Below are 16,657 nucleotides of genomic sequence, written 5' to 3' on the forward strand. Positions count from 1 at the left end.
ATATATAAACAGTAAGGGGTGCCTATAGTGCTAATTTTCCAGATAAAGAAATCTAATATTGACTTACAAGTTGATATCTGATTTTAATTATCTACATTTAATTGACAAAAAGTTTCAACAAAACCCATAAAAATGTTAGTATCCATTTACTAACATACACGCATATGCTAAAGACTAGTTCCTTGGACCAATGAGATGGCTCAATGGCTAGCCAGCAAGACTAACAATCCCCAGAATATACATGGTAAGAAGAGAACCAATTCTCACAATTTGTCCAATATCTACACCTGAGTTTAGGGTGTCCAATATACGAACTTGATATACTTTACACATACACACAATAAAACAGTGTTGTATTTTATAGCCTTAGACATATTTTTCAATGTTATACTAGTCACTGGGTAAAGATAACCATTTTGAAATGTGTGGACTGGTAAGAAAATAAAAATGCATAAAGAAAAATGATTTACTAATTATATTTTTACAAGATGATACTAAAGATATAAAAAACTGGAAACATAATTTTTTTAACACCCGAGAAGTTTTATAGATTTTAGGCTTTCACTTGGAATTCACCATGTTTTTACAATGATTTTGTTTTTACTAAGGAGTTTCTCTATTTTTAGAGGTGGTCATGTTGGGGATGAAACCAAGGATGTCATGGTCTGCCATGGAGCACTACCTGCAGACCATACAGAGTGACTACTATCGTAGCTGTATCATCACAAGATTGTTTCTAAGGTCATTGTCATCCTAATTTTTAGTTACTAAAACTAAGAGCACAAAATATAGACAATTCTAATTTCAGATGAAAAAAGCCTTTGTAAAAAAGGCTAGCCGGGCATTAGTGGTGCACGCCTTTAATCCCAGCACTCAGGAGGCAGAGGCAGGCGGATCTCTGTGAGTTCGAGGCCAGCCTGGTCGCCAGGGCGAGTGCCAGAATAGGCTCCAAAGCTACACAGAGAAACCCTGTCTCGAAACCCCCCCCAAAAAAAAAAAGAAAAAAAAAAAAAAACCCTGCAATACTAGGTGGCTGGAGAGATGGCTCAGTGGTTAAGAGCACTAGCTGCTCTTGCAAAGGATCCAGGTTCAATTCCCAGGACCTATATGTGAGCTCCCACCTGTCTTAACCCCACAAAGACATACATACAGGAAAACACCAATGCAAATAAAAATATTTTTTTAAAAAAGGCAATACTGCTTTAATCCATTACTCTAGTTACAGACTGGGGCTGGGTCTCAAGATAACTCAGTGAGTAAAGATGCTTGCTATCAAACTAGAAACTGGAAATTCAATCCCTGAAAGCTGTTCTCACCTTCACATGGGACATGGACACACTCATACAAACTTAAGAAAATTAAAATAAAAACAAAAAAAGTGAGACAATTAAACTCTACAGTACTTTGAGAAGAAAGAGGAGTGGGCTGGGGAGATGGCTCAGTGGTTATGAGCACTGTCTGCTCTTCTAGAGGACCAGATTCCTAGAATCCACATAGCAGCTCACTACTTTCTGTAACTCCAGTTCCAAGAGATGGGACTAATGTGCACCTTCACACTAATGCACATAAAATAAGTAAGTTAAATAAATTTAAAAAGGAAAAAAATTTATAAAAAAAAGAATGTTGAGAAGAAACAGGAATGATCTAGATGACTGCATTACTGATGAAAATTCTAGCACCTTGACTTTGAGGAGCCTATATCCATAGTAGTCTAGAGCACTAAAGTGTAAACATGGACAGTGATGCCAAAACTTACTGAAAAGTAAAATGGCTTTAAAGGGGGAGGATGTGCTCGAATTTCTGACAATGCTTTAGTCTTACTTCACTTTTGGAATCTGTAACAATCTAACATCTCTGATTATAGGTGGTTACATTTCTTTCGAGATATAGGGAACACTCAGATATTAAAGTTATTAAATTACTATTTCTATAAAATGTCTTTATAAAAATCTGATACTTATTATGCATTTTATCATTAATTTGCCTTTAATGACTAAAAATACTTAAATTTTAATTTATGGGCTGGTAAGATGACTCAGCAGGGAAAAGCACTTGTCACTAAGCCTAATAAACATAGTTCAGTCTCTGGAAGCCACTTGGTAGAAAGACAAAGTCCAATACCCTAAGTTATCTTCTAACCATGGCACACATGCTTCTTTTTTCACAAACAAATCTAAATAATCAATTTGCATTATATCTGATATCTTATATCACAATTGTGACAAATTTAAAATTATAACCAATATCAAAAGCAGTCAATATAACTTCTACTAACTTGTACTAAGCTATGGTCGCCAACATTTTCAGGGTCCGAATATAGCTCAATGAGAGTGCCTACACTGCATGTACATACAATATCCTAGCTTTGATCCCCAGCAATGCCAAAATAAATAAATAAATAAAAGGGAGGGAGGAAAGGAGGGAGGGAGGAGGAAAGGAGGGAGGAGGGAGGGAGGGAGGAGGGAGGAGAGGAGGGAGGGAGGGAGGAAGAAAGGAATTCCTCACAAATATGTCTCTAATCCTTGTACTAAAGAGACAGAAGAAGTACAATAGAAAGAGTACAAATGTAAGGCCAGCCAGAGCTTTTTAGCAAGTGCAGGCCCAACCTGACCTTATAACAAAAGCCCGTCCCCCAAACTCAAAATCAGTAATAATTAAGTAATTTCAAAACATTTCAACAATGACATTTCTCCTTACAGCGTTTTCTTTAATCTATGACACTTGGCAAGACAAACATTGTTTGGACACCAAACCAACTTGGACAAACCCCCAGTCAAAGCCAAGGCCTTCCATTTCCATCTTCACCACCTACCACTGCGGCCAACCTCAGGCACCATGATTTCCTTGTGGTTTTATTCACAACTGTTGGCAGAAAACTACCCCCTCCCGTTACAACAGACTACATGTTTTAACGGTGCAGATACAGAAGGTATTTATCATTTGCACTATTTAAACACACACAATTGCTCAACATTAAAACCATGGACTGCAAGGAGCTCCCCAATACCTGTACAGGAGCCATCTCTGTGGCCAGAACAGTGGTGGTTAGCAGCAGAGAGCAAACAAGGTCCAACCTCACCTCTGCCTCTCAGGCTCTCCATCCACATCCTCATCAGCACTGCATGTGGCACTGGAGTCGTTGTCTGACTGTGGCTCAGGCCTCTGGATATTCAACTGCTCAGCCGCCACCAAGTCTTCATCTCTAGCCTCTGTCTTCTCACCGGTGCTCTCCAAGTCTCTTTCTTTGGCATCTCCTTCACCTTTAGACGAAGTGTTTTCTGACACCCGAATTTCTGCATCCACAGAGTCGGCTTTGGGAGCAGCTGGCGGATCAAGAACAGAACTGGCTTCAGCACAACATTCCTCACGGTCCACATCCATTGGCTCTGCTGTCTCCACACTGGCGCTGTCAGTCGCCTGGGCCTCCACGCTTTCACTTTCAGCTGGTTTTGTGCTTGGAACTGCTGAAGAGGGAGATGCACAGGGTGCAGGGTCAGTGGTGGCCTCAAGCTCAGCCACAGGTTCGGTGTTTCCTCGAGAAGCAGCATTTTCACTGCTGTCTTCACTGGGCTTGGCAGCTTCAACTGGTGAAGGAGAGGGAGCACTTTCTGTATCAGAACTATTTTCAGCACCTTAAAGATAATGATACAGCATAAAAATCTGATAATAAACAGGTTTCAGGTGGTGACAGAAACCATGCTTATTTAGGATGAACTTGACTCCTGTGGTTGACATCGGGGAAGTAAGGACAGCTTCTGGAGAAGCTAACATGCTCTAAAGGTACAAAAGTGAAAGATCAAATTGTCTTGAGCTTCTGAAATTGAAAGTAAAAACTCATTTAGTTGTCTAAAAAAAAAAAATTTATTTTAAAGGCAAAGAAAAGATGGAATAACAAAACTAAACAAAATATTCCATGAATGACACTTTCTGGTGAAAATTTTTTAATGTAAAAAAGTTAATATATATATATATATATTAACACTTCTGAAAACACAGAGAAATATCTTCAGAAAAATAGGTTCACTTTGAAGCCAATGAAGTTTGTCCAGGTTGAGGTTACTGTTTTTGTCTACCTGACACAAATTACAGACATCTGAGCAGAGGGAACCATAAATTGAGAAACTGCCACCATAAGACAGGCCTGTAGACATGCCTGTGAGGCATTTTCCTGACTGACATGGGAGGACTCAACTCACTGTGGATGTGCCATCCCTAGACATTCAGTCTTAGGGAGCAGAAGAAACTTCTAAACACTTAATCTGAGCAATCCTCTAAAGAGCACTCCTCCAGGGCTTCTGCTTCAGTTTCTACCTCCAGTTCACACCTTGAGGTCCTGCCTTGACTTCCATCAATGATAGAGTATGATCTGAGAGTTATAATTAAGATAAGTAAACCAGCCAGGTAGTGGTGGTACACGCCTTTAGTGCCAGCACTCGGGAAGCAGAGGGAGGTGGATCTCTGTGAGTTCGAGACCAGCCTGGTCTACAAGAGCTAGTTCCAGGACAGCCCCCAAAGCCACAGAGAAACCCTGTCTCGAAAAACCAAAAAAAAAAAAAAAAAAAAAAAAAAAGCAAACCGTTTTCTCCTCAAGTTGCTTTTGGTCATTGTGTTTATCACAGCAATAGAAACACTAAAACAAAACTAAACTGTTGAAATGGAAAATCGAGTATTATATGACCATCTATGAATAAACATTTTTGACACAGAAAAATTTTAAAACTAGAAATTCAGTTTTTCATTTATCCAAATATATATGTGCACAGAGTTGTTTGAGGTATTGGAGACACAACACTGAAAATAAATCAAATGATATATATATATTTTTAAATTTTTTTCTTTTATATGTATGTGTATTTTGCCTGTGTTGGTGTATATACCACTTGTCTGAGGAGGCCAGAAGTGTGCATCAGATCCCCTTAGAACTGGTGTTACTAGAGATAATTGTGAGCCACCATGTGGGTGCTGTAAACCAAATGTGGTTCTTCTGTAAGGGCACAAAGTGTTCTTAATCATTGAGCCATGTCTTTAACCCACACAAACTGCACATTCTCATAGATCCTACATTCTAATGTGAAATAAACAATGAATAATAAATATTTCAAGTATACTAAAAAGCAATAGACACAGTGACTATATAAACCAAATAAGCAGTGAGAGGAGGGACTTTAAAGGATAAGAAATGTCCTGAAAAGGTCCCTAAAGGATGAGAAAAAGTGGACTGTGGGTAGATCTGGGAGAATTCATGTACAGCTTTCAGAAAGTATCAACGCTCAGGATGGGATTATTCTGCTCAGAAACAACATGTAAAGGGCATGGTTGGAACAGAGAGCAAACAAACACAATCCACAAAAAGCTCAATAGTAAACCCATGTAGTCCTGTCAGTCACCAAGGCTGCCTTTGGTTTGTATTCTTGAGGAAATGGAGAAGTGTTTCAGACTTTGGAATAGAGATTAAGTTTGGTTGGATTTACATTAAACAAGGAGAAACCCAGCTTCTGGGTAGAAAACAAACAAAAAAAAACAATACAACCAAAAGAACAAAGGAACTCAAACAAGAATATACCACAGAGGAGAGACCAGCAATGGGAATAAGGAGACTTGACTGCATATCCAGATTATACGTAAAACAGAGCAGGAACTATCTGTTGACTGACTTTATGGGTGATAAGAGAATTTTAGTTAAGTAACTGACACAGCTAAGGATGGTGAGAAACAGCAGCCTGTTGGTGGGACTATAATATTTGCTCTGGACATCAACTTTGAAGTGGCTTTTAGGTATACAAGTGAAACTTTTAAAAGGTAGATGCTTGTGCTAGAGTTCAGGTAAAGCTTAATAAATAGCAGCAATTGCCAAAAAATCAGATAACAAAATGATGAAAAGCTATCAAAAGGCACAACTTAACCCTTAGTTTTGATTATACAATGAGGAAAATTAAAAGTTACTTATCCTAAAAACATTAAAAGATTCCAACATATGCCCTTTCTCGGTATCATCTTCAGAACCACAGAAAACTAGCTAGTACTACTTCACAAAGCAACAGCTAAACAAACCTTTCTTTTCTAAAAGTAAGGAAATAAATGAGCAAGCCCTTAATGACTTAGAACAAGAATCTAAGAATTAATTCCAGATTTTAGTAAAATTCAGTTTTTCAGATTTAACTCTTCTCACCCTAGGTAAATATGCAGCTTGACATTTTAGGAGAACATAGGAATTATCGTGTCTACAACCAGCTAGCTGCCTTCAATGTTCTACTCACAAAGGCCTTGCACATAATACAGGGAAGTCATCAATGGTGCCTCTTGGGGGTCAGCAGGAAACATGAGGTCATAGGTCATGTAAACTCTAGTAACTTAATTCTCTAGGACACTTTGCAAAAGAAGCTGAGCTAAAAAGACACAAGATCACAGGATGCCCATAATATGAACATCAAATCAAACTCATATGCTATCTTATTTTCATACTTGCAAGTGGAAAAAAAAAAAAGTCAAAGTAACAACAAAACAAAAACATGAAGAAGTGAAATAACTTGTTTTGAATTTGAGCCACTGCAGGGTTTAAATCTTATGTTTTGCCCATGGATAAAAGGTATGAAACTAGGTTTGAACATTACTGTGGACTGAACTAACTGTGTTCCCTCCTCATAAGTCCAATGTTGAATTCCGAACCTCCAATGTGACTGCATCAGAGATAGACTGCATCTGCTTTACAGATAAGTGAGGTCAAATGAGGTCATAAGGGTGGGTTATTGTTCAAAGAAAGGGATACCAGAAATACACACATAAAGGCTATGAGAGGGCAAAATAAAGGCAGCAGGTATCCAGTCTACAAGCCAGGAAGAGGAATCTCATCAGAAGGGAGCCCTGCTAGCACCATGACTTTGAACTTCTAACCTCCAGAACTGTAAAAATACATGCCTGTAGTATGTAACCCACTCACTGTATAGTGCTCTATTATGGTAGCCCAGAGATTAATACAGCTATCCCCTTACCCATAGGGAGTACTGATCAATATCCCCTGCAGATTCATGAAACTTCAGGTAGTACTGACTCTGGTATTTTCCTATACATTCATAGCTATGATAAAGTTTAATTTAAAAATTAGGCACAATAAAAAAATTAATAAAATAGAACAATTATAAAACTATAGTTTAATAAAAGTTACGTTGACATGGTTTCTAACACTCAAGTTGTTAAATGTAACATTTACTGTTTGTTAAACACCGTAACTGCAAATAACTGAAATTAGTAAGGTTTTATTCACATTTGTAACCATAGGGAATAGTACTTAACAGACACACAGCTGTGAAAATGAGAGTGCTCATCACAAAGTGACTGATGCTTATGAACACATCAAGTTGCCCTGTGCCATTCTCAGTCCTGACTCTTGGGCCTCTTCTAAAGGTGAGCTTGCTCCAGTACACCTTTACACTTACATTACTTGCCCCATTTTTCAAAAAAAAAAACAAAAACAAAAACAAAAACAAAACTGGAGAAAAAGTTGGATTACTATAAAAAAACTAAAACCCATTTCAAGTTTACAATTTTAAGGTTAAAAGACAATAATGGCATAGAAAAGATAAACAAAATCAGTATTTCTAAAATTGTAATGTACAGAGCTTCCTAAGCTTATATAAGAGCTGACAAGGAAAATACCAACAACCCTAAATATACACAGTTTAATCTCTAATTAAAAACATAAAAAAGGAAATAAAGTGGGCATATACCAAATAATATTTGAAGAATCCTCACAGCAGAAACACTCAATTTACAAAGGAAATTTATACAGATGAGTAGCAATATAAACTGAAATATGATTTGTGCCTTTGTTTTAGTAATAACTAGCAAATGTCCAATTTCCACATTTCAGGAAGCTGCGTTCATCTACTTCAGCAACTGTACCTTGGTTTCTTAGGTGGGTGTTATTTCTGCTCAGAGTTTTAATGTAATCCAGACTTGAAGCATGAAAAGGCTAAGTATGATATGTAAACCTTAAAATATGAAAAAAAAAAAAAACAGCCTCAAGGCAGCAAAATAAAACAAATATTAACTTAGGACAACTGAGTGAGTAAATCTGGCAATGATATACACAGAGGAAGGCAAAGACTAAATATCTGAAGCAGGAGGATCCCTGTCAAACTCTTCTGACTGTACCACCTGTACAATCTTAGGTACACAGAAATAAATACTTGTTGACCAAATGAATAAATGTATTACTTTCAAACCTAGACCAAGAATGTACTGAAACCCTATTTCCTCAGTGACGCAATTCCTAAACAATCAACAACTAAACTTGAATTTCGGGTTTGAGTAATATTCTGAGATACCTTCACTATCTTCTGGATTTTCCTCTTCATTAGAGGCTTCAATGTCTTCATCCTCCTGAGCAGAAACAGTGGAAGCAACGCTTTCACATTGAGAGACATCTCGTTCCTCTCTAGGTTTTCGTGAAGCCTAAAGGTACGAAACAGTAATTCAATTATTATGAGTTAAATCACCAAAAGGGAAAAAACAAAACATTTCATTCTTGAAACAATACAGAATTCTAACAGATGCACATGGTAGTCAGGAAACCTGTGGGTGTGACAAAATCTGTGCTTCAAGTGTAGGGAATACCTGTCAACCAAAAACAGACCTTTTGGGCAATGGATGACTTTCATGAAACCTATCAAAAGTTACCACTGAATCACACTGACATCTACATCTCAGCATTTTGGAGGCAGAGGCAGGGTGTTCAAGGTCTAGGCCAACCTGGGCTATCCCAAGAGACCCTGCTTCAACCCCTATACTCTGCAAAAAGCTTTATCTGAAAAATTTTGGAAAATGCAAACTTTATACCACCTTCAATAGAGATACTATTTATCTTTCCAATAAAAAGGATATATACTCACTTTCTAACAAAGGTAATATAAACATGACAAGTAGGAGACAGAAAACTGTATTTGAAAACCCGACTTCTCATAATTCCAAAATAGCTAGACATTCTGAATATACTGACTGGTACATTTTTTACTCCTTTAGATAAGCAGATACATACTTAAAATTTTTGTGTGCACACCTAAGAGGTCTTGCATAGCTTCATGTAGTTACACATTCTACTTTTGAAAACCTGAATGTATACACTGAATGTATCCCTGGTTACGTTTTGCCACCCCCCCCCTGCCCCGGCCCCCAGACAGGGTTTCCCTGTGGCTTTGGAGGCTGTCCTGGAACTAGCTCTTTTAGACCAGGCTAGTCTCCAACTCACAGAGATCATCCTGCCTCTGCCTCCTGAGTGCTGGGATTAAAGGCATGTGCTTAAGTAATTTTCAATATCGGACATTATTATGGTTCAATAAACATTAAAACATTATACAATTGTACAGGCAACAAATTATTTTTGGTGTTACTATTACCTTTCGTTTATGACTAAAGAGGGCAGAGATTTTTGTTGGTAAAACAGAATGTTCAATCTTGTAAATAATATGCAATACTAAGAGGTGACAATTACGCAATGAGAATTATGCAATGTGTTCTTGAGATCTTTTTGACAGATTAACAGATAAACAATTAAAGTCTTTATGACTAAAATGATTAGACTGAGACTTTTTAAAAATAATTTAAATTCATTTTATGTACATTGGTGTGAAGGTGTTGGATCCCCTGGAACTGGACAGTTATGAGCTGCCATATGGGTGCTGGGAATTGAACCCATGTCCTCTGGAAGAGCAACCAGTACTCAACTACTGAGCCATCTCCCCAACCCCGAGATTTTTTTTTAAACTTGCATTTTTATTTATTATGAAAGATAAAGTGTGTATGTGTGTACCCACACATATCATAACTATGGAAGCCAAAGATAGCTTCCTTCTTTCTACCAAGTGGCTTCTGGTGATCAAACCATTTTTAAGTAAAAACTGATAAACAGAAGACTTACCACAACTATCCTACTCACTTTCTGTTTATGTTGCTGCAAGAGGTTGTCAAGATTGTGCCGTCTTTTGTAGTTAAAATAGAAGTTTTTACACTGAGCTTCACTTTTAGTTCCCACCATTTTGGCAATAGCTGCCCAGTTACGACCATGTTCTACTAGGCCTGCGTTTTACAAAACAGATCAAACATTAAGTGATTAGTCACCAGTTTAAACAAGCAAGAGAAATACTAAAGCAACTTACTTATAAAATACTGAAGTTAAACCAACAACACTAAAAGTATACCTTCAGTTACTTGCTAATATATGTCAATACCTACTGAAATACTTACTGGCATTAAACTCACTTATATTTCTTTATTCCCCCAAATTTAACATGTTTGCTAGGGAGAAGCTAAATCTTGTCTCTCACATAGATTTCCCACAGGGATAAAGACACAGCTAGATCTACTGTAATGGCTCAGATACTTAGAAACTGAGAAACTGGTATTACAAGATCCTTAGAGATAATAATCAAATATAAATTTTCCATGTATATGAAACTTATAAACAGAAATTGTTGTTAGTTAATACACAAACACCTTTTTAAAGATTCACCATGAATGAAGGCTGGGCAAAGAATTCAGGGGTAACCCATTTAACTAGCATACATGAGGCCCTGGGTTTAAACTCCAAAATAAATAAATAAACACCAATTTAGTATTTCTGTACACACCAAATATATCCAAGCACACATATGTGTTTAGGGAATACACATATGTAATTAATATATAAATATACAGAGAGCTATATAAAATTAGATATATAGTGAATAGATATAAACATCCGTTTTGAAGATAAATATAAATAGCTCCCTTTACAATGAAAATTGGAAGACCAGCCAGGTACGGCATGCACCTGTAATTTCAATATTTCGGAGGCTGATGCAGAAAGACCAGAAGTTCAAAGCTAAGTTTGAGGCTATATGACATATATGATGGGGAATGGGAGAATAACTCCATCAGAATCAAAAGACTTGCATTTCAATCCTGACAACCATACACAAGTGTGGGTATGGGGCTAGGGAAGAAGCCCAGCTGGTAAAACTGCATATCCCGTAAGCCTGACAATCTGAGTTCAATCTCTAGAACCCACATAAAAAGCTAGATGTGATGATACACATCTTTAATTCCATGACTCCTAAAGAGAGTTGGAGAACAGAGAAGAAAATCAACTTATGGGGCAGAAAGTCTGCATAAGAAACCCAGCAACATAAACAAGGGAGACGGCTTCAAAACCCAGAGAATGAGTCCAAAAAAATTGTTCTTTTACCTCCATACATGTTCACATGTGGGCACACATGAATAATAACAACAATAAATAATCTGGTTCTAATGGCACCTGTTTATAATAACAGAACTTGGGAAGAAGAGACAGGACAATCCCTGGGGATCACTAGACAGCCATATAAGCCTAACTGGTGAGCCTTAGGTAGTCAGGCTGGAGAGATAGCTCAGCTGGTAACGAGCTTGGACCATAAGCTTTAAAAACTACGTTCAAGTCATGGCAAAGATAGACAAAAAGAGCCAACTCCAGAAAGTTGTCCTCTGACCCCAACATACACACCATAACACCCATCCATCCTAATCGTATATACGTGTGTGTGTGTGTGTGTGTGTGTGTGTTTGTGTGTGTGTGTGTGTTAACATTAAGAAATTTTTTAAAATTTAAAAGAAGACATGCAGCTCCTGAGAAACAACACCCAAGGGTCAGTGGGTACAGTGTTTGCTGAATGAACCTAATGATCTGAGTTTGAACCCCAGAACCCACATACAAAGCAGTGGCACACACCCCATAAGGCAGGAATCATATTTAACACAACAAAGAGAACCTGCCTCAATAGCAAAATGCATGAACAGGATTCCTTTGACCTCCACATACGCTCCATTGTATATGTCATGCATACACACTAAACTAACCAACTTTTATAAGAAAGACTTAATCAAATACAAGACAAAATAGCCTACATTCTATTCAATCAACTTGCAATAGAAATGTAGATTTCACACTGAAAATTTATGCCCAAAGAATTTCTAACACATGTAATCACAACTATCGTAGAAACATGAAAATAACACCCTTCTCTCCAATAATAATCAAGATAAAAGTCAGAAAGAGTTATAATTCCTCAAACATGAACATCTTCAACTACATCATCAAAAAAGAATTCTTAAGTTTGCTATAAAATTCTATTTGCCGTCTTTTTGAGGGGTATAGATGAGGTTTTGTCACACAGCCCAGGTTGACCTTGAACTTATTAAGTGGCCACAGCCAGCCTAGTCTTTGTGTGTGCGCCGCACTTGCCCTCAGGTGTGCACATGTGACATTAGGTTTTTTGCCTGCTTATATACCTATACAACATGTACATTCCTGGTGTTCACAGAACCCAGAGAACTGGATCCTCTGGTACTGGAGTGCTGGGAATTGAAACTGGTCCTCTAGAAGAGCAGCAACACTCTTAACTGCTGAGCAATCTCTCTAGCCCCTGGCCTGTACTTTCAATTTAAAAAAAAAAAAAAAAAAAAAAAAAAAAGATTTCATTCACTACTAATCTTAAAACAAAAAAACCTACTCCAAACCTTAAAAATTGTTATTACCTTTTTTAGCAACTTCCATTTCTTCTTCAGTCCATCGTGAGGTCTCAACAGGCTCAGTAGAAACTGAAATAAAGAAACAATTTAGGCTACAGAAATCAAAATTGAACCATATATTCAAAAAACCACGTAATTGATAATTTATTTATCTTGTATAAAATTAGATAATATCAGCCTCTCAACAGCAAACTAGATAGCAAAGTTCTACCTTTGGCCACATGGTTGGTGAGAGAAACTCTACCTCCAGCTTAGCAAAACTCCTCCTCTCCCCTCTACTGCAACAACAAAAGAACACAGAGCTTTTTCCTTCCTGTGCCACCAGGATCATCTTTGCATATAACCTAATCAGATCACTCACTTATTGAAAATTCTTTGCAAGCTCCCTGCTTTGCAGCAAAGGAAGACACAGTCCACGGGAAAGCCAAGTCTACCATGACCTGCCCTGGCCCATTTTCACCCTCCCTTTCATTCATTCATTTTGTCCAATGCATCACACTTGTCATTTGTACAATATGCATCAGTATTTAATCCTTTTAAAGAATAATGTGACAATACTTTATACAAGAAAAAATATAATTTTATTTTTAAGCCTAGTATATCTTGCCTAAGAATTTATTCCTTACTTTAGCAGAACATGTTAAGTGCAGGAAGACATCTTTCATTGTATGCTATCCATACTGGTTTAAAATGGAGAAAAGAGACAGTTCAACTACTCAACAGAAGGGAAATGCATATGTAAATATAGCACAGGTATTTAACAAGTAAAATGAAAATTATGAATACTTATAAATTATAAAACTGGGGCTGGAAAGATCAAAAGGTAAACCACTGCTCTTACAGAGGACCTGGGTTCAATTCCCAGCACCCACATGGCAGCTCAGAACTGTCTTTAACTCTAGTTCCAGGGAGCCCAACATCCTCTTCTGACTTTAAAGGGCACCAGGAATGCACACGGTGCACAGACATACATGTAGGCAAACACCCACACACATAATAAAAATAATTAAATCTCAAGAAAATTTTTAAAGAGAGGAGAGATATACAATCACATTATGTAACTCTTCATTAAAATAATTTTTGGAAAATTGTAAAACTGAACCAGCAAGATGGCTCAGTGGGTAAAGGCACTTGTGCTATAAGCCTGTCAATCAGAGTTCAATCATATAAGGTTCTAGGAACTTTATACATGACCAGTGGCCCATATGCACCAACACTTACACAGACAGATGCACAAACACATACATAAATGAATGAACATTTTACTTTCAAGTTTAATAAATTAAAGAACAGCCTTGCTTATCAAAACAGCAGGCCCTGACCTACTTTATCACTCGAACAAAAACCGATAAGATTACACCCCAAACAAAGCAATCTCTTCAACTAACTGGGCTCTGATGGTGGTGGCAGGGATTGGGGGGGCTCCTCAGTGGCTGCAGCAGCACTGGCAGCTGCTGCTTCACTTGTCATGGACCTGGTGATGCGGCCCTTCCGGCGCCCCTGGCTGTTAGCAGTCTTTCGTCCCCTGGGCGTGGCCTGCTCTCTTTCCTCAGTTTCTTCTGCTGTGCCTTCCGTTCGATCCTTTTCCTTGGCAGTTTCTCTAGAAACAAAAGCAAATGAAAGCTTCTGTGATTTAAAAGTATAGATACAGCAAAGAAGACTTTTTAAATAGAACCCCCCCCATAAACTTATGTAATCTCTTTTTTAAACTTTTATGAAAAACTCGAGATTTTCATTAGTTTGACTTACTCAAGACATGTCAAAAGACTTTTATCACATATAAATACTTAAAATTTAAACATATTTCATGTGAATTAACTTAAAACCAGATATTCATATCAGATGACAGCAGCACCAGTTCAGATGCCAGCCGAGACCTGAAATGGAACAGCAGACTTCATCAGAAGGCAAAAGGCCTGAGAGTTTTGCCTTTGCTTAAATTCTGTTAAAAGTCTATTGTATGAAATGAAGTTAAAACAGACAATCCTCATGACAGATACCTATTGCGTACTAATAATCCACAATACTATTTTACTAAACCAAATCCAGTGTTCTGAATGAACTAGCTCCATGCTGGCAGAACAGCTTCTTGATAAGGCTCCCTGAGTTCTTTCTTCTAAGAGCTGTAACTTATGAACCCTGACAAACCCTGGGAAGCTACCCTGCCTCTGTGAGCCTTTGTGAGTCTCAGTTCGCTCTGCTGTAAAATACTGTTAGTGATAATATATTTCACAGAGTAGTTGCAAGGATTAAAGGTATTAATTGAAGAAGTTAGTAACACTACCTGGAACATAATACAAATTTATTACTATTATGTGGAAACTTCCCTCAGTCTATAAAGTGCTTGTTTATAGTCTCAAGTACTTAAGTAAATATAATTAATGGTGAATATTATTAATAGTATTATTACTATAAGAAATATCTGAGTATTTGAAGACCATCCTCTGTACTACTGATGATACGTGTTACATTTGAAAATAGAATAGTTAAAGTAATTTATATCTGAAAGGACTTAGAGGGTAGTATGATCAAATACACTGTGTGCATGTAAGAAATTTACAAAGAATGAGAAAATGCATTTTTCAAAGTACTCACAAGAATCAGTGGAATATGCTGTTTATTTTTACAATTTAACTGCTTCAAGTAATAGATAAACTGTTGTAGTAAACTGTTCAAGTAAAAAACAGATCTTCTCTTCTAATAAACACATGCTTCAAGAATGATTCTATCATAGTCTAAGTCAGAATCAGGAAAAAGAGTTAACTTGGCAATAGCAATTAGATAATAAACAACAAATTCTGCTCCCTACCTACAAGCTCACCCATCTCCTGAATAAAATCTAACAACTTCAGCTTTCACTAAGGCTCTACCAAATAAATCCAAAGACAATCTACCTTCTATTCCTCCCCTTCAATCTAATGAAATCACTGCCTAGTTCTCAGTGTACAGCGATTCACACCAATTTTTCTGCCACATTAACTGTGAGCTATTTATCTTCCTACTTACTCATGTCTGTGTCTTCCAATGCATCTCACTGATTCTGCTCAATCTGTATTTTCAAGCTTTTTTCAACCCTGCTTCTATCTTGCCTAGTATTCTCCTCTTACTTACAAACTGAGAAGAGTACATAACATTTGCATTTTTTTCATCCTAAGACCTGCACCATATACTATTACCTGTAAATACATGTTAAGTAACTTAGAATTTTTAAGAAAAAGGTAGAATCACCTTAAGGCAGTTTTAAAAGCTGTAACAAAAACAGTTAAACAAACAAAAATATACCTTTAAAAAGATATATTTCTTTATGAGAAGAACCACTGACTATGTGGTATGAAAATGTTAACCCTAAACCTAGTATTATGTCTGTGTACCATGTACATGCCTGGCACTGGCAAAGTGCCGAAGAGGCCATCAGATCCCCTAGAGTTGAAGCTACAGATTATTGTGAGCTACCATGTAGGTGCTGAGAATCAAAACTGAGTCCTCTCGAAGAGCAGCCAGTGTTCTTAACTACAGAGCCATCTCTCTAGCCCCTGATTTCTTCTAAAACCATGCAGGGGACTTACATGGTGTTAAATAAAAAAAACAAAATAGAACAAAAACCAGAAAAAAATAGGAGTATTTCTGAGAGGTCTATAAAAATAGTAAAATAAATATTTTTAAAGGCATAAACTACTGAAATATGAAATGGCCAAGATGAATCCCAAAAATACATTCTTCTACTTGTGCTAAGCTGAGTAAAAGAAACCAGTCTACACACTCTAAATGTCCTGCAAAAGTTTAAGTGTTAAAGACTTGGTCATAATGGGTAATGTCCAGAGGTGCTAGAGCTTTGAAGAGATAGAAGCTAGCAGAAGGTCTTTATGGCATTGGTGGAAATAAAGGGAATTTTGAGAGATCTTCTTTCCCTCTTTCTTCTCTTCCTCCCTCTCTGTGAAACCACTAATGGAATCAATCAATCAGACTGACACTTCTAAAACTGTAAGCCAAAAGAAAACTTTTTCCATTTCTAAGCTGATTCATGAGGTGTTTTTTTTATAGTGATAAAAGGTCAACTCAATTTATAATTAATTCTAGAACACTATGAATCAGGTACTAAGAGTCGACAGAAAAACCTGAC

The 16,657-nt window shown here is 37.2% G+C and overlaps 1 protein-coding gene across 33 annotated transcripts in view; it reads right to left on the reverse strand.

Moving 5' to 3' along the window:
- Nucleotides 1-16,657, reverse strand: part of Ncor1 (nuclear receptor corepressor 1) — a 146,267-nt gene that overhangs the window by 59,176 nt on the left and 70,434 nt on the right. For 17 of the 33 annotated variants that reach the window (XM_027427189.2, XM_027427188.2, XM_027427182.2 and 14 more), the window contains 5 exons: nucleotides 13,926-14,137; nucleotides 12,544-12,606; nucleotides 9,914-10,071; nucleotides 8,325-8,451; nucleotides 3,080-3,632 (listed from right to left, as the gene is read on the reverse strand). In XM_027427189.2, coding sequence (XP_027282990.1) covers nucleotides 3,080-3,632; nucleotides 8,325-8,451; nucleotides 9,914-10,071; nucleotides 12,544-12,606; nucleotides 13,926-14,137 — 1,113 coding nt within the window. The remainder of the gene's footprint in view (nucleotides 1-3,079; nucleotides 3,633-8,324; nucleotides 8,452-9,913; nucleotides 10,072-12,543; nucleotides 12,607-13,925; nucleotides 14,138-16,657) is intronic. The other 16 variants (XM_027427200.2, XM_027427209.2, XM_027427199.2 and 13 more) reach the window with 7 other exon arrangements.

The sequence above is a fragment of the Cricetulus griseus genome, chromosome 7, assembly GCF_003668045.3.
Source record: "Cricetulus griseus strain 17A/GY chromosome 7, alternate assembly CriGri-PICRH-1.0, whole genome shotgun sequence".
In the NCBI taxonomy this organism is placed as follows: Eukaryota; Metazoa; Chordata; class Mammalia; order Rodentia; family Cricetidae; genus Cricetulus; species Cricetulus griseus.